A 23,983-nucleotide genomic window follows, 5' to 3' on the forward strand; every position below is an offset into this window, starting at 1 on the left:
GCACGAGATGTACTCAGGAGTCTGCTGCACGTTTTGTCTGGTCCTGCTTGTCTGTCGGTTGCGGACACATTTAAGCTCTATCAGCTCAAGCCTAAACTGGGAGATGACAAAATTAGAAACGGGTTATGTACGTACCTTTCATCCTTGTGGTTTTACTGCTGTGACAAACCGGAGCTCGATCTTCTCCAGCTGACAGCATTTCCTGCACACATGAGTACTCAGGACACCAGAAGCAACCTCGTGCTCCCATATGGCCCCTGATGCACATTGCACGGGTCTTACGTGTCCTGCCTGCCACGACTTATTAGACTGAAAAACTTTAACAGAAATAAACTGAAAATGTATTTTTAAAAGCACGACTGCTGATCAAAAATCAGCAGATCCTCTTATGCTGACGTAACTTTATAAAAATAATCCCTGGTGCTTGCATTCCTTCTGGACTCCCGCTTTGCTGCTGTCATGCCCACGTCTGCAGTCTTTATCCTCTCTGGCTGCTCTGTGGCTTCACCCAGAAGTCTGTCAGCTTCACACTCCTTATCCTCTCCCGATGTTCTGCTGCTCCAACTCGAATAACTCTTCAGAATTCATTCTTTATCCGCTCTGGCCACTCTGCCACTCTGTCCCAAATATATCTACACTTATAGCAGGAACTTTATGCACTGAAACCCCAAGCACATTTCGCAGTTTCCCGATACACTGTGATATCTAACGGACATCTGTCTTGGTCCTGATGAAGTGTGAAAATCAGTACATGCCTGTCCGTATACCGATACACTATTATTGCGTACATAACGGGCACAGACATCCTGATACACTGTGAATTTTTTCATATAAACACCAGGCAGGATACAAAAATAATATGCATTGGTCTGTATCATCTGCAATTGATGTCACTGGAGCAGTGAAGGTTAAGAGGAAATTTGATAGATGGGTTCAAAACCATGAACATTTGATTGGATAATAAGTCACTGTATCCAATGGCAAAAAAGTTGAAAATCAGTGAACAGAGATTTAAGGTCATTGGCAAAAACAACCAGAAGCAAAATGAGGATTTGTTTTTACACAACAAGTTACTGGGATCTGGAATGCACTGCCTGAAAGAGAAGTGGAGGCATATTCAATCTAAAGTTTCAAAAGGATATTGGATTTCACATTAAAGGGATTTTTTACAGGAATAGAGGAAGGGAGTGGACGAATTGGATAGCTTTACGTAGGAAAGGATACATACAAAATGATGTGAATGATGCCCCTCTGTGCTGTATTATTCTATGATTCTGTTATTAAAAGTTTGAAATGGTATCCTTCAGGCGCTCCAGCACAGTGCTTCTGAGAGTTTGAGAGACTCGGACAAATAAAGGAATGGGAAGAATTGCTGTATCATTTTCTTCAGTGTACAATTACAGCTTAACGGACAACAACTTTGCCGGAAATGGGAGTGTAACGTTTAGCGTTTGGGCAACAATGGGAAAAGAAAAGTAGTTCCCGCGGAGACTGTTTCTTTCCAAGAGGTGCAATGCACTTCGGTCCTGTGAGGATAAATTGAAAGACAGCGCTGTGTAGGCAAAGTGGAAGAAAGGAATGATCAAAGGCTGCAGGAGCAGAACAGAAACTTAATAATTGTAAGGCAGTCAATTATTCGGGGAATCTATGCCATCCTCTGCAGCGATGATCCAGAATTCTGAAGGGTGTTTTCTCGCTCATAGGCACTGCAGCGATGGAAATACAAAAATAAACTGGAGAATTCTGAAACAATACAACAATTTGAAAAGAATAGTGCACTTCAAGAAGATGGAGGATAAAGTTATCTGACATACACTTTCTCTTGCACAGAATCACATGTCTGCTAAACTAAAACTTGTTCACCCCGTCGACATTGAATTCATAAACAGCTCATCACACATGAATGTGAGCTATCCACAGAAATTAGCTAATACAAAGGAAGATGCAAATATAACCTGCATCTGCTTCGTAATAGTCCACTTAACCCGAACTGCTCTTTTCGTCTTAATGTTGGCATCCCTCACAAGTTTCTTTTGACATTCCCTTCTTACACCTCTTGCCATTTTCTCTCGATCTTTTTTGTTGTTTATATTTATTACAGTCCCCTGCGGCTACACAATTCATTGTACCTTTTTAGGTTCTCTTACTTTTTTTGCAGACAATAGCGGGTGTAATCGCTGACATAGTTCCCTTGTTCCTTGGAATTTAACAGGTGTGAAGCTGATTAAGATATATATGTTTTACTGCTATGTCCAACTGAATCCTAAACATCCATTCAGGTATGAGTTTGTAGTCCTTTTTGATCTGCACATTAATCGCTCCACTTGGAATCTCCTCCCAACCCTTTTCAGGTTCAGTCCATCGCAATGGGACTGCTCCCTGCTAATGTCCCCATGCAGCCACTAATTGCAAGGATTTACTTCCCGTGTCCAGTTTCTAGTACGGGCAGCACAATCTCAGCCCGCATTATCCAATATAAACCTTATGCCCATATTCTATAAAACCGTTATTTGGGCTACGTTCCGAAGTGCAAAAAATATTACTGGCACGTTACAACACTGAGAAATGCAAAGAAGTGTCAGATTGGGTAAAGTCTGGAACACCTTTTGATATCTGTCTAATATCTGGAATACTACTCTTAATTGTGAAGAATCGATTTAATAATCTTTAGTGTGCTCCTGTGAATCCGAGTCAAACTATTCGTTTGCCTGCCACATTCAAATCTTATTACATCATAGTAAACTTGAATCCACTGTTTATTGGAATTGCATTATTTCTTATGGTTCATTTTAATTTGCTTTATATGTAATACGAATATTGATGTCTAGGTAATTGAGTTTTGGATTCGCGAATAGAATTAGCAGTTTAATCAGATCATTAAAGTGCAGGTTAAAGTCAAATGTTTTAAAGTAATGCCCCACTTAATCATACATAAAGATTCGAAGTATACTTGAAATATCTAATGACACAGATGCTAACAATACACTTTAAAGATAGTAACTTCAATACACACTGAGGTTATTTCATTTCGAGTGTGCTATTTCAGTACGACTTCGGGTAATTTCAGGTATTTGCTTCAACGGTCATTACATTTTAACCAGTAATTAGGTACATAAAATGTTTGTTAGGATGAGCTGGTATCTCCTGTGAAATCAGAAGTAAGTGAATATGCCTCGGGGCTCATCCATTCTGCTGTAGAAATATAAATGGGAAAATACACAGCTTCTGGAGTTACGCTGTGTCGGCTGGTGAAAGAAACGAAAAGCTGTCCGAGTGAATATGTGTTGATTCACTTTTCAATAGGAAAACCTTAGTGAGGCAAATTTTTGAAATATGGCTAAATAGCAATGTGCGAATAAGTATTGGCTCGAACATATCACAGATGTTTCAATAGTGCGTGGTATGGACACTTGTATTGCTGACGGCACAAATTTGGCACTGCAGTCAGCACACTCACATCTCGCATTCTCCGAAGATAAACTTCATGCCACGGCCTTATTAATCCTGTATTCAGACCAGCTAAATGCAAAAGTTCACAATCACCTTATGAATGAAAATGATGATGACAACAGAGGGGATCAAAATGTAGACTTAAAATGAGATACAAATAATATAAACTGAAGTATTATATCTGTGCTCGTTTAAAATTCATATAGCTTGTTTTAACGTAGTAATTATTACTTGAATGACTTACTTGTTTTCTAATTAACAGCACCTGCAGATACTGCAGCAAAAGACGTCCAAGACAAAATCGCCCTCCAAGTCGCGGCATTTCTGGTGGTATTACGAATTGGAATATGGGGAATTACATTGGTTGGCTGAGAACAGGTAACGTCCATTCTTCTAGCACTTGGGAGTGTTTAAACTAGTCTGGCAGGGGGGCGGCGGGGGTGGGGGGACCAAAAGTGGGAGTCTCTCCGATGACATAGTTGAGGCAAATGTAGAGGTTAAAGCAAGCAAGTCCAGCAGGCAGGCCGGGCAGGGACAGGACAGGGTGCGTGGAAGGTCTGGTCGGCTAAACTGCATTTACTTTAATGCAAGAAGCCATACAGGTAAGGCAGATGAACTCAGAGCGTGGATCAGTACATGGGATTGTGATATTATAGCTATTATGGAAACGTAGTTGAGAGATGGGCAGGACTGGCAGCTCAATGTTCCGGAGTACCGATCCTTCTGGCGTGACAGAGGTGGAGGTAAGAGACGAAGGGGAGTTGTACTATTGATTAAACGAACATCACGGCAGCACTTAGAGAGGATATCCCAGGGGGGAAAGTCCAGTGAGGCCATATGGGTAGAACTTAGAAATAAGAAAGGGGTGATCACTTTGATGGGATTATACTATAGGCCCCCCAATAGTCAGAGGGAATTGGAGGATTATATATGTAGGGAAATCACAGATAGGTGTAGGAATTATAGGGTTGTAATAGTAGGTCATTCCCTAATATTGACTGGGACCGCCTTAGTGCTAAGGGATCAGATGGGGTAGAATTTGTTAAGAGTGTCCAGGATAGTTTTCTGAAGCATTATGTGGATGGCCCAACTGGAGAAGGGGCGACACTCGACCTCCTCTTAGTAAATGAGGATGGGCAGGTGGCCGATGTCTCAGTGTGGGAGCACTTTGGAACCAGTGACCATAACTCTATTAGCTTCAAGGTATTTAAGGAAAAGGAAGGACTGGTCTTCAAGTTGAAGCCCTAAATTGGGGGAAGGCTAATTTCGATGGCATCAGACAGGAACTCTCAAAAGTTGAATGGAAGAGGCTGTTTAAAGGTAAAGGGATGCCTGGCAAATGGGAGGCTTTTAAAAGTGAGATAGGAAGAGTTCAGGGCCAGCATGTTCCTGTTAGATGGAAGGGCACGATTGGCAAGTTGAGGGAACCTTGGTGGACGAGGTATATTGAGGGCCAGGTCAGGACAAAGAAGGAGGCATATGTCAGGTATAGGCAGCTTGGATCGAGCGAATCCCACGAGGAGTATGGGGATGTAGGAGTACACTTAAGAAGGAAATCAGGAGGGCGAAAAGTGGCCATGAGATTTTCCCATCAGATAAGAGAAAGGAGAATCCTAAAGTATTCCATAAGTATATTAAGAGTAAAAAGGTAGCTCAGGAGAGAGTCGGTCCCCATGAGGATCAGTGTGGTAATCTATGTGTGGAGCCACAGGAAATGGGCTAGGTCTTAAATGAATACTTCTCGTCTGTACTTACCGTGGAGAATGTCATGGAAGCTCATGAGTTCAAGGGAGGGAACAGCAATATCCTGGAGCATATCAACATTACAAAGGAGGAGGTGTTGGAGGTTGTGAAGCGCATTCAGGTGGATAAATCCCCAGGGCCTGAACAGGTGTATCCGAGGATGCTATGGGAAGCAAGGGAGGAGATTGCTGGGGCCCTGGCAGAGATTTTGTATCATCGTTAGCCACGGGTGAGGTACCGTAAGACTGGAGAATAGCTAATGTTGTGCCTTTATTAAAGAAGGGCAGCAGGGATAAGCCAAGGAACTACAGGTCGGTGAGCCTTACATCAGTGGAGGGAAAGTTATTGGAAGGGATTCTGAGAGACAGGATTTACATGCATTCAGAAAAGCAAGGTCTGATTTGCAATAGTCAGTGTAGCCTTGTGCGTGGGAGATCATGTCTCACGAATTTGATTGAGTTTTTTGAGGAGGTGACCAAGAGGATTGACGAGGGCAGGGCGGTGGACGTTGTCTAAATGGACTTTGGCAAGACCTTTGACAAGGTCCCACATGGTAGGCTGGTCTGGAAGGTGCGAACACATGGGATCCAGGGTGAGCTAGCCAATTGAATACAAAGTTGGCTTGATGACAGGAGGCAGAGGGTGGTCGTGGAGCGTTGTTTATCAGATTGGAGGCCGGTGACCAGTGGTGTGCTGCAGGGATCGGTGCTGGGCCCACTGTTGTTTTTCATATATATTAATGACTTGGATGTGAAAGTAAGGGGTATGATTATTAAGTTTGCAGTCGACACCAAAATTGGTGGTATAGTGGACAGTGAGGAAGGATGTCTCAGTTTGCAACAGGATATTGATAAACTGGGAAAGTGAGCAAGGGATTGGCAAATGGAATTTAACGCAAGCAAGTGCGAAGTCATGCATTTTGGAAAGTTCAACCAGCGCAGCACATATACAGTGAATGGCAGGGCCCTGGGAGGTGTTGTGGAGCAGAGGCACCTTGGGGTGCAAGTACATTGTTCCCTGAAAGTGGCAACACAGGTAGATAGGGTGGTGAAGAAGGCATATGGCATGCTTGCCTTCATCGGAAGAGGTATTGAGTACAAGATTTGGTATGTCATGTTACAGTTGTACATAACGTTGGTTAGGCGGCATTTGGAGTACTCTGTGCAGTTCTGGTCACTCCACTACAGGAAAGATGTGATTAAGCGGGAGAGTGTGCAGAAAAGATTCACAAGGATGTTGCCTGGTTTGGAGGGCTTGAGTTATAAAGAGAGATTGGATAGGCTGTGTCTGCTTTCCCTGGAGTGAAGGAGGTTGAGAGGGGACATGATAGAGGTATATAAAATTTTGAGAGGCATAGATAGGTTAGAGTCTATTTCCCATGGTAGGGGTGAGTAAAAATAGAGGGCATAGATTTAAGGTGAGAGGGAGGAGGTTTAAAGGGGATCAAAGGGGTAAATTTTTCACACAAAGAAATGTAAGTATCTGGAATGAGCTGCCAGAGGAGGTGGTGGAGGCAGGAACAGCAGCAACATTTAAGAGGCATCTGGACAGGTACCTTAATGAGCAAGGCATGGAGGGATATGGAATTAATGCAGGCAGGTGGGATTAATATAGATAGGCACTATGGTCGGCATGGATGCGGTGGGCCGAATGGCCTGTTTCCATGCAGTACGACTCTATGACTCTATTTATGAGTCATGCACATTGCTCTGGCTCAGGAGTACTTGATATTTCACAATTCATAGTACAGTACAAGTAGCAGAATGGGAAGGAGTACAAAAAACACGATGAGTCAGAAATATTTCAGAAAAGTTATTCAGATGACAAATTTGTTTACACGTTTTAAGTAATATTATTGCAATTGTATAGTTAATGGTGGATAACATATTTGTCGCACAACTGCATGAATTGACCATTTCTTGGAACCTGATGGAGTGTTTAGGGCGGCACAGTGGCGCAGTGGTTAGCACCACAGCCTCACAGCTCCAGCGACCTGTGTTCAATTCTGGGTACTGCCTGTGTGGAGTTTGCAAGTTTTCCCTGTGTCTGCGTGGGTTTTCTCCGGGTGCTCCGGTTTCCTCTCATAAGCCAAAAGACTTGCAGGTTGGTAGGTAAATTGGCCATTATAAATTGCCCCGAGTATAGGTAGGTGGTAGGGAAATATAAGAACACGTGGGGATGTGGTAGGGATATGGGATTAGTGTAGGATTAGTATAAATGGGTGGTTGATGGTCGGCACAGACTCGCTGGGCCGAAGGGCCTGTTTCAGTGCTGTATCTCTAAACTAAACTAAGTATTATTGTTTGGCTTAGTCATCTTTCTTCATGGTCCCACCTGGACAGTAAGTGCAACAAAGCAGTGTCAGAGGGATTGGCGAGTTCAATTCCTTAATGCAGCATAACTACTATCCCAACATTCTGATTTAACCTCTCCAGAATCCATTGATAACATGGCTTTCAATTGCAAATTTTGGAACTTTTGTATCCCAGAATTATCGAATCATAGAGTCAGAGATATTTACAGCACAGAAGCAGGCCCTTTGGCCTAATGCGCCTGTTCTGACCATCAAGCACCCATACAAACGAATCTCATTTTCCAATGCTTGGCCGTAGCCTTGCATGCTATGGCGCTTCAGGTGCTCATCTAAATATTTCTTAAATGTTGTGAGGGTTCCTGCTTCTGCCGGCTCTTCAGGCAGTGCGTTCCAGATTCCAGCCACCCTCTGAATGAAGTTATTTTCCTCAACTCCCTTCCAAACCTTCTGCTCTTGACCTTAAATCTGTGCCCCCTGGTTTTTGACCCCTCTGCTAAGGGAAAAAGTTCCTTCCAATCTATCCTATCGATGCCCCTCATAATTTTGCATACCTCAATCAGGTCCCCCCACAGCCTTCTCCACTTCAAGGAAAACAACCCCAGCCTATCCAGTCTCCCTTCATAACTGAAATGCTCCAGCCCAGGCAACATCCTGGTGAAACTCCTCTGCACTCTCTCCAGTGCAATGACATCCTTCCTCTTGTGTGGTGACCAGAACTGCACACAGTACTCCAGCTGTAGCCTAACCAGTGCTTTATACAGCTCAATCATAAGCTCCCTGCTCTTATATTCTATGACTTAGCTAATAAATGCAAGTATCCCATGTGCCTTCCTAGCCACCTTATCTAGCTATGCTGCTGCCTTCAGTGATCTATGGACAAGTGCACCAAGGTCCCCCTGACCCTTTGCACTTCCTAGGGTCCTGCATCCATTGTATATTCCCTTGCCTTGTTAGTCCTACCAAAGTGCATCACCTCACATTTCTCAGGATTAAATTCCATCTGCCACTGCTCCGCCCACCTTACCAGCCCATCTACATTGTTTTGCAATTTAAGGCTTTCCTCCTCTCTATTTACGACAACATCAATTTTTGTGTTGTCTGAGAACTTAATGATCATACCTACTTTATTCACGTCTAAATCATCAATCTACACTACAAACAGCAAGGGTCCCAGCACCGATCCTTGTGGTACCCCACAGGTCACAGTCCTCCATAGCAAAAACAACCTTCGACCATCACCCTCTGCCTCCTGCCACTAAGCCAATTTTGGATCCAATTTGCCAAATTACCCTGGATCCCATGGGCTCTTAACTTCTTAACAAAGCTCCCATGCGCGACCTTATCAAAAGCCTTACTGAAGTCCATGTAAACATCATCAACTGCTTTACCCTCATCTATTCATCTGGTCACCCCCTCGAAATACTCAATCAAATTTGTTAGACGAGTTGTCTCCCGACAAAACCATGCTGACTATCCTTGACTAATCGTTGCCTCTCCAAGTGGAGATTAATCTTATCTCTCAGAATTGTTTCCGGCAATTTGGGCGGCACCGCAGCCTTACAGCTCCAGCAACCCTCGTTCTGTTCTGGGGACTGCCTGTGCGGAGTTTGCAAGTTCTTCCTGTGACTGCGTGGGTTTCTGCCGGGTGCTCTGGTTTCCTCCCACAGCCAAAGACAGGTTGATAGGTAAATTGGCCATTGTAAATTGCCCCTAGTGTAGATAGGTGGTAGGAGAATGGTAAGGATGTGGTAGGGAATATGGGGTTAATGTAGGGTTAGTATAAATGGAAATTTTGATTCACAGAGTGATACAGCACTGAAACAGGCCCTTCAGCCCACCGAGTCTGTGGGCCGAAGGGCCTGTTTCAGTGCTGTATCACTCTGTGACTCAAAATTCCCTTACCACTGATGTTGGACTCACAGGCCTATAATTACCTGCTTCATCCCTGCTGCCCTTCTTGAATAATGGTGCCACATACGCTGTCCTCCAGTCCTCTGGTACTTCTCCTGTGGGCTGAGGGGATTTGAAAATTTGTTTCAGAGCCCCTGCTATCTCCTCCCTTGCCTCACATTGCAGTCTGGGATACATCTCATCTGGGCCTGTGGATTTACCCACCTTTAAGCCCGCTAATACAGATAATACTTCCTCCTTTTCAATGCTAATTTGATCAGTTATCTCACAATCCCCCTCCCTGATCCCTACACCAACATCGACCCTCTCCATAATGAACAGAGATGAAAAATAATAATTCAAAACTTCACCTATATCCTCCGGCTCCACACACAGATTGCCTCTTCGATCCCCATTGGGCCCCACGTTTTCCCTGGTTAACCTCTTCTCCTTAACTTGCTTATAAAACACCTTGGGATTTTCATTTATCTTGTCTGCCAGTGATTTTTCATGTCCCCTCTTCGCTCTCCTAATTACTTTTTTTTAAAAGTACTCCCCTGCACTTTCTATACTCCTCTAGGGCCTCCGCTGTTTTCAGCGCTCTGAATCTGCTCGAAGCCTATTTTTTTCCTTGTTCAATCCTCTATCTCCTTTGACATCCAGGGTTCCCTTGACTTGTTGGTCCTACCCTACACCTTTACTGGAACAAGTTGGACCTGAACCCTCACTATTTCTTTTCTGAATGACTCCCACTGGTCTGATATGGACTTTCCTATAAGCAGCTGCTCCCAGTCCAGTTTGGCCAGATCCTATTTTATCATATTGAAAGCTGCCTTCCCCCAATTCGGTACCTTTATTTCCGGTCCCTCTATGTCTTTTCCATAACTACCTTAAATCTTACAGAGTTGTGGTCACTATCCCCGAAATGCTCCCCCACTACCACTTCGACCACTTGTCCGGCTTCATTCCCTACGATTAAGTCCAGTGCTGCTCCTCCTCTTGTAGGACTCCCTACGTGCTGGCTCAAAAAGCACGCCTGAATGCATTTGAAGAATGCTGCACCCTTTAAGCTTTTTTGCACTAATACTATCCCCTCTAATGGAGGAGAAGTTGAAATCCCCTACTATTATAACCCTGTTACTTTTGCACCTCTCTTCGATTTTCCTACATATCTGCTCCTCTATCTCTCCCTGACTGTTTGGAGGTACACCAAGTGATTGCCCCCTTTTTGTTTTTAAGTTCTAAGCATATGGCCTCATTAGAAGAGCCTGCTAAGATACCATCCCTCCTTACCGCAGTAATTGACTCCTTAATCAACAGTGCAATGTCACCTCCTCTTTTACCCCTCCCCTATCACGCCTGAAGATTCTATACCCTGGGATATTAAGCTGCCAGTCCCGCGCTTCTCTCAGCCATGTCTCAGTGATAGCAATAATATCATCATCCCTTGTGTTAATCAACGCTCTCAATTCAATTGAATAAAGGATAAAAAGGAACAATTGATGCCTAGGATGTTATACTAAATGTTGCATATCGGCTTGGAAAGCAAATTTACCTGAGATCAATTTGATGCAGCGTCTGAAGTATAATTTCTGTTCGCTGACAGCCTGCTCCAAATGGATCTACCCGACTAGTTTCCACGTAGCTCCAATCATGTGATCAAATCAAGAGCTCATCTTCTTGCTCACGTTAGAACAATCCCAAAATTCACAATATCTCCTTTAACGAAAACAATAACCGAATTTTCCCTTTCAGCAGTCCCGGCACCCGTCAGAAGCAAAAGCAGAAAATGCTAAAAAATACTCAGCAGGTTAAGCAGCGTCAAGTAGGTCGGAAATGTTAACGCTGCTTCTCTCTCTACAGATGCTACTTGACCTGCTGAATATTTCCAGAATATTCACTTTTTATTGCAGATTTCCAGCATCTGTCATATTTTGCTTTTATTTACGGGCAGCACAGAGGCGCAGTGGTTAGCACCGCAGCCTCACAGCTCAGTTCTGGGTACTGCCTGTGTGGAGTTTGCAAGTTCTCCCTGTGTCTGCGTGGGTTTTCGTGGGGTACTCCGGTTTCCTCCCACCACCAAAAGACTTGCAGGTTGATAGGTAAATTGGCCATTATAAATTGCTCCTAGTATAGGTAGGTGGTAGGGAAATATAGGGACAGGTGGGGCTGTGGTAGGAATATGGGATTAGTGTAGGATTAGCATAAATAGGTGGTTGATGGTCGGCACAGACTCGGTGGGCCGAAGGGCCTGTTTCTGTGCTGTATCTCTAAATAAATAAAACAGATAAATTTACCCATTGGAGGTACATGCCTTCACCTGCTGCACTGTCAATACATTGAAGTTATTTCATTTTCAAACTGGTAAATGCATTTATCAAAAAATCTTTATCTGTCGCTACCTCATGGGTATAACATGGAGTAGAATATCTTCTGTTGTGTGACCGCAATCTTACCTCCCTTTGTTCATGCTCGATATGAGAATGTCTTGTTGTTAATAAACATACTTTATAAAATTCCCTCTTCGATTAACACCTTCTCAGGTTCTGCCACCCCGACTCCATTCCTTCACAAATCCAATTGTTTCAAAAATGTGTATCTGGAATTTTCTATTTATAACAATTACGTGTGTATTTTTTTACATTTTTATTCCTCAAAGACGCAATGCCTCATTGATTCCCAATGCATTTAAAATTAAGGAGCTCGATACTCTTTTAAGCCCTCATCCATGGTCTCATTCCATTTTCATTAGACATAGTTTGTGAACTCTGCTTCTGTCCCTCAATATTACTGAAACGAAATTGCTCCACTACTAAAAGGAACAAATCCATAACAACGTTCTTGCCATTTGGACCGTTCATTATTAATTCCTTTGTCATGATAAATGTCTCCTTCCATTTAAAATTCCTCTTAAAACCTGTCACCCTATCTCGGCCTCAGATTTTCCATGAAGTTAAACGCACTGATTCTGCCCTTATTTCTTCGTTCATAAAGCACTGAGAAAGTTAGAAAGGAGACTTCATGGGGAACATTACCGGTATTCGTTGATGTAAAAAATAGTGGCAGTGACCTATATTGTGATTCTAACTTCTTATGTACAGTTATCGATAGAAATCTGGTAATTCTTTCAAAGTTGCGATGGGCATTGCAATCATTTATATTGATAAATTTCGCGCTATGAATGCCCATTTTAATTGTGTAATTTACCACTGTAAGCTCGTGATTCCAGCGCAAATGGTCGAAAAGCATTAACACAGATTCTTAATTTCAGTTGTGCACGTCATGAATGTATGATCCATGCGTCTACTGTATATTTCTTACCGTGCCTGGGTACCAAAGTGTAAGGCTGACTCGTTGCTAGCAACTTTTAAAGGCTCTAATAGTACAAATAGAAATTTATATTTTTTATTGAATAACCATTACAGAGATGTGGCTCCGAAGTGACCAAGGTTGCAAACTAAATATTCCAGGAGTCTTAACTTTTAGAAGGGATAGGCTAAACGGAATAAAGGAGGAGAGTAGATCTGAGAATAAAGGATGGGATAAAGACAGCAGAGAGAAAGAATCATAGCTCAGAAAATCAAGGGGTACTGTCAGTCTCTGTGGAGCGAAGAAACAGAAATGGGCAGAAAATATTACTGGGATTTGTTTATCGTCCACTTGCAGAGTTTGCTGTGTATGGCAGATTATAATTTGGAAAATTAGCGGGGCATGTAATAAGGTTAATACAGCAATAATGGGGGACTTGGATCTTAATATCGACTGGACAAATCAGGTTTGCAGCAGGCGTGCGCAAGATGAGTTCATGGAATGTATACAACATAGATTTCTACATCAGTACTTCGAGGAACCAACTAGGGAACAGGATATTTATGATATAGTATTGTGCAATAAGAAAGGTTTGATTCATAACAAGGTAATAAAAGGGAAGGCTGGCCAAAGAATTTTCTACTGAGTGCGCAGCAGTTTAGTTCAGTCTGAAATTAGGGTCTTAAATCTAAACAAAACAAACAACGTATGAATGGGGCGTGGAGACGGGCAGGGGCGAATTAGCTCAGATAGACTGGGAAACAGCATTAACAATTATGACGATAATATTAATGGTAACATCAAAGCAATTAATATATAATTTTCGACAAATATGGATTATTTAGCACCCTAAATCCCCACGGAAAAAGTGGTCCAATCGTGGCTAATAACAGTTAAAATGATTATGTCAAAGAACGAGGTTATAATGGTGCCAAAAAAAGAATAGCAAGCCTGAGGATTGCGCGGATTTTTACAATTCAGCAACGGAACATCAAGACATTTATAAGGAAAACGCAAAGAGAATATGAGAGTAAACGAGCGAGAAACATATATATTAAAAAAAGATTGTACACTTTTTTATAGTTGATCAAATAGGAATAGATGTGTGGAAGTAAATGTACGACTATTGGAGGCAGGAGCAAGTGAAATTATAGTATGGAATAGGGAAATAGAGGAGGCATTAACAAATACTTTGTATTTGTCTTTGCACTAGAAGATACAAAAACTATTCCAGATATATGCGGGAATGAAGGAGATCGGAGGTAATATATTAGAATGGATTGAGGACAAAAACAGATAGAAGGAATAAAGGAGACATCGTTGCATTGACAGGCAGTAACTAGAGCACCGCAAGGGCGTCAGCTATTTATAATCCATATTAATGACTCAAATGAGAGGACTGTGCTTAAGGAATCCAAGTTTGTTGACGATAAAACCTCCAGGTGGGCAAGTTACTGGTGAGGAGGACGCGAAAAATCTGCAAGGGAAATAGACAGTGTAAAACATAACATTTTATCTCGATGGTTACTCTACGGTTTGAACACGAGAATTACAAGAAATAAAGAGGCAAAATTCAATGTTCACGTTGAACACCAACAACTTTACTTGGTTAAGTATGAATTCTAATTAACAACACAATACACCTTTATTCACCAATATGTTCCAAGGAATCAGACATACACGATCACTGCTGCTATCTCTCTGTTAGCTGTACTCTTCAGCAGCTGACCAAGCTACCCGAATTAAACACCGAATCACTCATTGCAACGAGATAATATCTTTCTTTCTAAGGTGGGAAGGACGCTCATACACAAGATGTCCGATCAAAGTCCACACGAAGCTAAAATTGCCCAATGAGGCGTCTAACTCTTGGTTCATACCACAATATTAGAGGCTGCATTGAAGATGAGGATATGTTTCAATTTCCTTCAGTAATTTCATCGCCATTCTGGTTATTACAGATGCCTTCAAGACGTTTCTTAATTAATGTAACAGTGGCTTCCTTCCCTGGTCACACGCAAACACAAATTAAACCGTAGGAAAATTAAACGATCCAAGTCCCTTAAATTGCTGACTTTTGCAAGCTGTTACTTTGCATTTCAAATGAAGGCATACCCTGATATCATTGATAAATGTCACTTTGTGTAACTCTCTCGCAGATTTCAAAACTCGTTCGACCACTTAGTCCAGTTGAATTAACGTTGTTTTCCCAAACATGTTAAGAAACAAAAAAACATAGAAAAATAGGAGCAGGAGTTGGCTATTCAGCCCTTCGAGCCTGCTCCACCATTTAATACGATCATGGCTTATCATACAAAATCAGTAACCTGTTCCTGCTTCCTCCCCATATCCCTCGATCCCTTTAGCCCTCGGAAATATATCGAACTCTTTGTTCAACTTACTTAACGAGATGGCCTCAGCTGCTTTCCATGGTAGAGACTTCCACAGGTTCACCACTCTCTGGGTGAAGAAATCTCTCCTCATCTCAATTCTAAATGGCTTACCCCATATTCTTAGACTGTGACCCCTGGTCCTGGACTCCCCCACCATCGGGAATATCCTTCCTGCATCCAATCTGTCCAGTCCTGTTAGACTTTTGTAGGTTTCTGTGAGATCCAAACTCACTCTTCTAAACTCCAGCGAATACAAGCCAAATCGACCCAATCGCTCTTCATACGTCAGTGCTGCCATCCCAGGAATTAGTCTGGTGAACCTTTGCTGCACTTTCTCCATAGCAAGAACATCCTTCCTCAGATAAGGAGACCAAAACAACACACAATACTCCAGATGTTGGCTCACCAAGGCCTTGTATAATTGCAGCAAGACATCCTTGCTCCTGTACTCGAATCCTCGCGCTTTCAAGGCCAACATGCCATTTGCCCTCATAACTGCCTTCTGCACCTGCATGCATACTTTCAGCGACTGTGTGCACAAGGACACCCAGGTCTCACTGCACCTCCCCCTTTCCCAACCTAACGCAGTTCGGATAATAATCTGCCTTTCTGTTTTTGCCACAAAAGTGGATAACCTCACATTTACCCACATTATACTGCATCTTCCATGTATTTTCCCACTCACTCAACCTGTTCAAATCACACTGGAGCTTCTCTGCATCCTCCTCACAGCTCATACTCCCACCCAGCATTGTGTCGTCTGCAAACCTGGATATATTACATTTAATTCCCTCATCTATATCATTAATATATATTGTGAACAGCTGGGGTCCTTGCACTAATCCCTGCTGTACCACACTACTCACTGCCTGCCACTTGGAATAAGACCCGCTTATTCCCACTCTTTGTTTCCTGTCTGCCAACCAGTTTTCTATCCTAACCCCCAATCCCATGTGCTATAATTTTACACGCCAATCTCTTATGTGGGACTTTATCGAAAGCCTTCTGAAAGTCCAAATACACCACATCCACTGGTTCTGCCTTATCTATTCTACAAGTTACATCTTCAAAAAATTACAGCAGATTTGTCAAGCATCATTTTCCTTTCGTAAATACATGTTGACTTTGACCAATCCTGTCATTGTTTTCCAGGGTGCTCTGCTATCACATCTTTTATAATGGACTCTTAACATTTTCCCCACTACTGATGTCAGGCTAACCAGTCTATAATCCCGTTTTCTCTCTACTTTTTTTTAAAATAATGGGGTTACATTAGCTACTCTCCAATCCGTTGGAACTGTTCCAGAATCTATAGAATTTTGAAAAAAGGCCAGCAATGTATCTACTATTTCTAGGGCCGCTTCCTTAAGTACTCTAGGATGTAGAGTATCAGGCCCTTGGGATTTATCAGCCTTAGATCCAATTAATTTCCCTAACACCATTTTCCTACAAAAACTGATTACATGCAGTTCCTCCTTCTCACTCGACCCTGTGTTCCCCAACATTTCGAGGAAGTAATTTGTGTGCTCCTTTGTGAAGACAGAACCAAAGTATTTATTTAATTGGTCTGCCATTTCTTTGCTCCCCATTATAAATTCCCCCGTTTCTGACTGTAAGGGACATTTGTCTTCACTGACCCTTTTTCTCTTCACATATCTATACAAGCTTTTACAGTCAGTTTTTATGTTGAATTATAGACGGCTCCCAATCCTTACGTTTGCTGCTTGTTCTGGCCATTTTACATTTCGCTTCCTTGGATCTAATACTATCCCTAATTTCTTTTGTAAGCCACGGTTGAGCCAGCGTCCTGTTTATTTTTTATGTTAGACAGGGATGAACAATTGTTGTAATTCATCCATGCACTCTTTAAATGCTAGCCACTGTCAACCCTTTAAGTAACGTTCCCCAATCCATTATAGCCAACTCGTGCCTCATACCTTCATAGTTTCCTTTATTTAGATTCAGGACCTTGTCTCGGAATCAACTCTTGCACTCTTCATCTTAATGAAGAATTCTATCACGTTATGGTTGCTCTTCCCCAAGTGACCCTGCATAACAAGATTGTTAATTAATCCTTTCGCATTACACAATACCCAGTCCAGGATGGCCAGTTCCTAGTTGGTTCCTCAATGTTTTGGTGCAAAAAACCATCATGAATGCACTCAAGGAATTCCTCCTCTACAGTATTATTGCTAATTTGGTCTGCCCAATCTATATGTAGATCAAAGTCACCCATAATTACAGTTGCACCCTTATTTAATGCGTCCCTTAAGTTCCTGTTTAATGCTATCCTCGACATCACCACTGCTGTTTGGGGGTCGATTTACAACCCCTACCAACGTGTTCTGCACCTTCGTGTTTCTTAGCTCCACTCATACAGATTCCAATTCAGGATTCTCTGAGCTATTATCCTTCCTCACTACTGTATTGATTTCCTCTTTTGCTAACAACGCTACTTCACCTCCATTCCCTTTTAGCCTGTCCTTCCTAAATATTGAACACACTTGGCTGTTCTGTTCCCATCCTTGGTCACCTTGCAACCGCAGCCATGTCTCCATGTACGGGTGGCACAGTGGCACAGTGGTTAGCACCACAGCCTCACAGCTCCAGCGACCCGGGTTCAATTCCGGGTCCTGCCTGCGTGGAGTTTGCAAGTTCTTCTTGTGTCTGCATGGGTTTCCTCTGGGTGCTCCGGTTTCCTCCCACAGCCAAAAGACTTGCAGGTGAATTGGCCATTATAAATTGCCACTAGTAGGTGGTAGGGAATATAGGGACAGGTGAGGATGTGGTAGAAATATGGGATTAGTGTAGGATTAGTATAAATGGGTGGTTAATGGTCGGCACAGACTCTGGGCCGACGGGCCTGTTTCAGTGCTGTATCTCTAAATCTAAAATAAAATCTAAATGTCGTATCCATTGCACATTTAATTTGCTTACCTTGTTGTGCATACTCTGCGCATTGAGACACAATGTCTTTAGGCTTGTCTTTTTAACATTCTTAATCACCTCATCATTATTTCGCACTATTGCCCTATTTGTTGCTTGCCCTTGATTTCTATGTCTTCCACTTTTGCCTTTTTGTTTCCTGTCTTTGGTTTCTATCCTTGTTTCCTCCTCCTCAATCTCCCCACTCAGGTTCCCATCCCCCAGCCATTCTAGTTGAAATGCTCCCCAATGGCACTAGCAAACGCCCCTGTGAGAACATCAGTTCCAGTCATGCCTGGGTGTAATTTGTCCCGCTTGTACAGGTTCCACCTTCCTCAGAACTGGTCCCGATCGCCCAGGAAACTAAATCCCTTCCTCTTGTACCATTTCTCCAGTAACATTCATCTGGTTTATTCTCCTGTTCCTATACTCACTAACACGTGGCACAGGAAGTAATCCTGAGATTACCACCTTTGTGGTCCTGCTTTTTAATTTAGCTCTTAACTCCTTAAATTCATCTTGCAGGACCTCAGCCCTTTTCCTACTTATGTCATTGGTACCGACATGTACCACGACCACTGGCTGTTCTCCCTCCCCCTTAAGAATATCCTGCAGCTGCTCAGAAACATCCTTGATACTAGCACCAGGGAGGCAACATACCATCCTGGAGTCTCGTTTGCCGCCACAGAAATGCCTGTCTGTTCCACGTACAAATGAATCTCCTAACACTATGGCTCTTCCCGCCTCCACCCCCCCCCCCCCCCCCTCCCACTCATCTACTGTGAAGCACACCCATCCGTGGTGCTACGAACTTGGCTGTTGCTGCTTTCCCCTGGGAGGCCTTACCCTCCCCCCCCCCCAACAGTATTCAAAGTGATATATCTGTTTGAGAGGGGGGTGGCCACAGGGGACTCCTGCACTACCTGCCTTCGCATACTACTCTGCCTGGTGCACACCCATCCCTCTTCTGCCTGTGCAGTCATTACCTGTGCAGAGACCACCTCGCTAAACGTGCTATCCACGATGTCCTCAGCATCGCGGATGCTCCACAGTGAATCCACCCGCAGCTCCAGCTCTGTAATGCAGGTAGCCAGTAGTTGCAATTGGATACTCATCTTGCGCACATGGTCGTCAGGGGCACTGGAAGCATCCCTGATTTCCCACATATTGCAGTAGGAGCATATCACGGGTGTGGGCTCTCCTGCCATGACTTACCTTTAGATTACTTAATTACTCCCTTTAATTAAAAAAAATACTAATTATGCTAAGGGCCTTGTTCTACCTCAACCACTAACCACTGCAATCAAAAGTCCTGAATAAATTACACTAATTTTAAAAAATAAACTTTCGTAGTACTAACCTTATCACTTATACGATAGATATTTTTAAAAGGACTTTCCCCTGATTTTAAGCTATTTCTAAGCTAGATTTGATAGCCTCGCAAATTCTAACCATTAGCTTTGATTACAATAACACTATCGTCCATTAGAGCAGGTTAGATGAATGGACAAATGCATGTCATGTGAGATACAACGTGCCAAAGTGTGAATTTATCCACTTAGGTCAAAAAAAATAATATTTTTTAAAAATCGTATTTTCTTGAATGGTGACAGACTAGCAGATGTTGTCATTCAGAAGCACATGGTGCCCTTGTACTTCAATCACAAAAGGAAAACATTCAGATAGAAGAAGCAATTAGGAAACACGTCGTTTATTAGCTTTTGTGACAAAGGGAACTGTATATAAGAGTAAAGCTGTCTTACTACAATTATACCAGGCATTGGTCAGGTAATACTTGCAGTACCATGTGCAATGTTGGCATCATGGGGGTGCATGGAAGATTTAGAAGAGAGTTTCCGTGGATGAATGAATTCTCCAGTGAGGAGAGATTGAGTGGACTGGGCCTATATTCTTGGAATCCAGAACAATGAGAGGTGAACGAACCGAGACATATTCAATCCGTAAGGGGCTTAACGAGACAAATGTAGAAAAAATCTTTCTTCTGGCTTGGAAATCTACTAGAAGGAGTGACAATCTCAGAATAAGGGGTCGGACATTTAGGGCTGAGATCAGGAGGAATGTTTAATTTAATGGTTGAAGAGTCATTGAAATTGTCCAATCCCGAGAGCTGAGGAATCCCAATCGTTGATCATATTCAAGACAAAAATCGCTAGAATGTTCTATTCGAAGGAAATTAGGGAGAGTGCAGCAAGGTGGAGAGGATCTGCCATGAACTAGTTGAATGTCTGAGAATGTTCAATGGGCCAAATCGTCTACTGCAGTTCCTATTTATCACGCTCTTACATTCTTGTTTTGCTCCTCTTAACATGGTTTCCTCTTTCACTGTTTTACTAGATTGCTTATTTTTTCTCCTCAATTCCAATTGATGTACTAACAAAATTCTTAATGTCTTCATATTTCAGGCATAGAGCTTCAGCACAAAATCTTTCTTCAAGAACAAACGACAATATTGGAAGTTCCACTCACTGGCAAAAATCAAATGTCCAAGACATGTTTACTTGATGAGAATTACATTGAAGTAATGATTGTTCCTTCTCATGGACAGCCGCAAATGGTGGGAAATGAACTGAAGGCCCGAGGGAGAAAGCCTGAAGAGAAACAGGGGCAAAATATCGAGAATGTACATGGAAACATTCAGCTCGATCAATTGTTGGGAAGCAAAGACGCTACAATCGACAGAACTCAGACAACTATAGCATTTGGTGATGCAGGGATCGGGAAAAGCACCATAATACAGAAAATAATCCATGACTGGGCCGCAGGGAAAATATACCATCAATTTAAATTTGTCTTTCATTTCAAGTTCAGCCAATTAAATTTAATAAAAGTGACAACAACCCTATCAAGGATGATCCTGAAGTCATACCCCTATTTGCAAAATCATCTGGAGAAGCTGTGGAAAGAACCCGGAAAAATATTGTTTATATTTGATGATTTGGATGAATTTGAGCAAACCGTGGATTTCACAGATGTTGAGAGAAACAACGCACCTCAAAATCAATGTCCCGATCCCGAGTGTTGCTGCTTGGTTTCAGACATTGTCCGCTGCCTCATACAAGGGCAGTTGCTGAAAGGCTGTTCAGTGCTGATCATGAGCCGGCCGTGGAAACTGGAATCTCTGGGAAATGCAAACATACATCGAAGTGTCAAAATTCTGGGTTTCAGCCCTGAGAAAATGAAGGAATATTTCCAACGTTACTTGAGAGATCCAAACCTGGAAAGAGAGGCAATCGAAACAATTAAGCTGAACGACACACTGGACACCCTGTACTATAACCCTCTGTATTGCTCAGTCTGCTGCTCCTTAGTGGAGTCGCATAAGACAGCAGAAGAGCGAGAAAGGCAACCCATAACCAGCACACGTTTGTACACTGTTTACTTTGAAAATCTTTTAAATAGATGTGGCTATGATGCAGAAAACACTCGCAATAGCCTGCTGAAACTGGGCGAGTTGGCCTACCATGGAATTGGGAAAAAAACAGCTGTTTTTGAAGCAGACAAATTCAATGAGCTCGAACTCGAACATTCCAATTTTATCACTGCGTTTATAGTGAAGATTCGAGACAATGATCTAGGCAGTGTTGCCTACAAATTCCATGACACCGTGATGCAGGACTTTGTTGCTGCGCTTATGAAAAGTCTAAGCACACAATCAAATGAACTGAAACAATTGCTTGATGAAGGAATCAAATGGGGAGACGACAGATTCAATTTATTTTCACGTTTTCTTGTTGGTCTTTCCTCGCGAAAGTCAACTGATCGGCTTGAGTCGAAATTGGGTAAATTTCCTGCTGCAGTAATACAGCCTGTGTCGGAGTGGCTCACACGGAATGTCAAAAGGTATGCTCAGAACTTGGATGACGGGCAAAGCCAACAGAAATTCTTAAACATATGTCATTCCTTTGCTGAATTTGAAGACAGAAATCTGATGACATCCGCATTAGCACCGATAAAGATAATTAAGTTTACAAAGTGTCCTCTGAAACCTTATGATTGTGCAGTTCTGTCTACCGTATTAATGAACCTTGAAATAATTGAAGAGATGGATCTCAGTACTTGTGGTGTACAAGATGCAGGCATCCATCAACTGCAGTCCATACTGCACAAATGTAAAATACTCAGGTATTTAAACAAATTGATGAATATAATTATAAACAATATTTGTTTTATTTACACGTGGTATGTTATGAATGATAAGCAAAGAAAAATAATTGAATTCGATCAATTATTGAACACATTCTTTCATTCAGTTCTCTGTTGTACTAAATGGAATAATAAGAGACGTAGTCAGATTGGCTGTTCTGGTAATACCTGAGAGTGTAGTGGTGTTTATTTAACTCAATCAGATATGAAGTTGGCCATGTAACTTCCGAATCCAATGTACACCTTTCACAATGTGGTGCTCTCGATTGATAAGTGAGATACATTCCCCTTGCATTTAATCATCATATATTAGATCTCTATTTTGAAAACCCACTGTTTCGCAGAACCATTGAGTCTCACAGCAGAGGAGGAGACCATTTTGCCTGTGGTGCCTGTGATGTCTCTTCGATAGTATCCAATTAGACCCATTCCCCTGCTCTTCGCCAGAGCCATGCAATCTTCAACTCTTCAAATATTTATCATGTTTCCTTTTGAAAGTTACTATTGAATGTGATTTTGCCAGTCTTTCACGCAGTGCATTCGATATTATAAAAACTCAGAGTTAAAACAACTCATCATCCTACATCTATATTTTAAGCAAATACCTCAAACCTGTGTTCACAGACTGTTCTGTCACTGCCTATTGTTGGTAAGCAAATTTGTTTTATTGTGCAGTTTGATAATATTGCAGGTGAGCTATATATGTACTCTCACTTCTCAATTCTTCGATAGTATTGCATTTGCCGAATCAATAATGCTGTTGATCTCAATTATGCCAAATAGCTAGTTAAATGTGTTCACATCTGAGATTCTTCCACGTATATGTAATTATTTCCAATGACGCCACTGTGTTAAGGCATCATCAGAGGTCGGGTGGGAAGGAAAGTGCGGTTGAATGACACTCCATCTGTCCTTATGTATATTAGAGGGATCCATTACAATAACTAAATCGGATTCGCCAAGAGAATGTGCAGAAAAATGTGGCGTGTTTTGTTTATCGTTCACTTATATTTGTGAACCTCTGTGCATCATATAGCTAAATTTCTTGAAAACAATGACAAGGTCAGAAGTAAGCTCCCTAGTTTTAAGTTTTGTTTTCTTTTGATAAAGAGCATCTGCTGCACAAAGCGTTCGTTGTATTCCTGCTCGTTACAGACCACGAGCTTGCAGAATTCCTGCTTCCAACCACTATATAACATGGGCAAAGGCAAAATCCTGCACAGTAAATATGAAATATAAACCGAAAATTCTGCAAGTACTCAGTCGGTCATGTACGATTATGTCGAGAGAAACAGAACAAACTTTTCAGGTCGTTGGCATTTCATCTGAAATGACAAAGGTTAGAAATAAGTGATGTAGTTATACCAACAGTGCTGTCAGGAAGGGTGTTCCAGGATTTTGAGCTAGCGACAGTAGAGGAATGGCAATATAGTTCCAAGTCAGGATGATGTGTGTCATGCAGGAGAACTTGCAGATGGTAGTGTTCCCATGCATCTTCTGCCCTTGTCCTTCTAGTTTGTAGAGGTTGTGGGTGTGTAAAGTGCGATCGAAGAGTTAGGGTTAGGGTTATTGAGTAGGCAGGAGTGAGGGAATGACAGAAAGGGATAAACAGACAACTCAGAAAGCTGGGGGAGGGCATTAATAGAACGTAACGAAATAGAAGATATTCAACAGGAGTTGTAAAGACATGCAAAAGACTCACTACCGTCACATGCTGTCTGAAAAAATAGGAACAGTGGTCATAATGTGAAATTGTTGAATTCCATGTTGCGTCTGGAAGGTGGTAAACTGCCGA

The 23,983-nt window shown here is 42.2% G+C and overlaps 1 protein-coding gene across 10 annotated transcripts in view; it reads left to right on the forward strand.

Annotated features, from left to right (window-relative positions):
* Positions 1–23,983, forward strand: part of LOC137385147 (nucleotide-binding oligomerization domain-containing protein 2-like) — a 125,316-nt gene that overhangs the window by 92,309 nt on the left and 9,024 nt on the right. For 6 of the 10 annotated variants that reach the window (XR_010977739.1, XM_068060074.1, XM_068060072.1 and 3 more), the window contains 3 exons: positions 2,159–2,279; positions 3,713–3,828; positions 20,448–22,167. Coding sequence is in view for 9 of the 10 variants with exons in the window: in XM_068060074.1 (XP_067916175.1) it covers positions 2,236–2,279; positions 3,713–3,828; positions 20,448–22,167 (1,880 nt within the window). In the remaining variant the exon portion in view is untranslated. Of the gene's footprint in view, positions 1–2,137; positions 2,280–3,712; positions 3,829–20,447; positions 22,168–23,983 lie in introns of all 10 variants that reach the window. The other 4 variants (XM_068060073.1, XM_068060081.1, XM_068060075.1 and 1 more) reach the window with 4 other exon arrangements.

The sequence above is a fragment of the Heterodontus francisci genome, chromosome 28, assembly GCF_036365525.1.
Source record: "Heterodontus francisci isolate sHetFra1 chromosome 28, sHetFra1.hap1, whole genome shotgun sequence".
Classification (NCBI taxonomy): Eukaryota; Metazoa; Chordata; class Chondrichthyes; order Heterodontiformes; family Heterodontidae; genus Heterodontus; species Heterodontus francisci.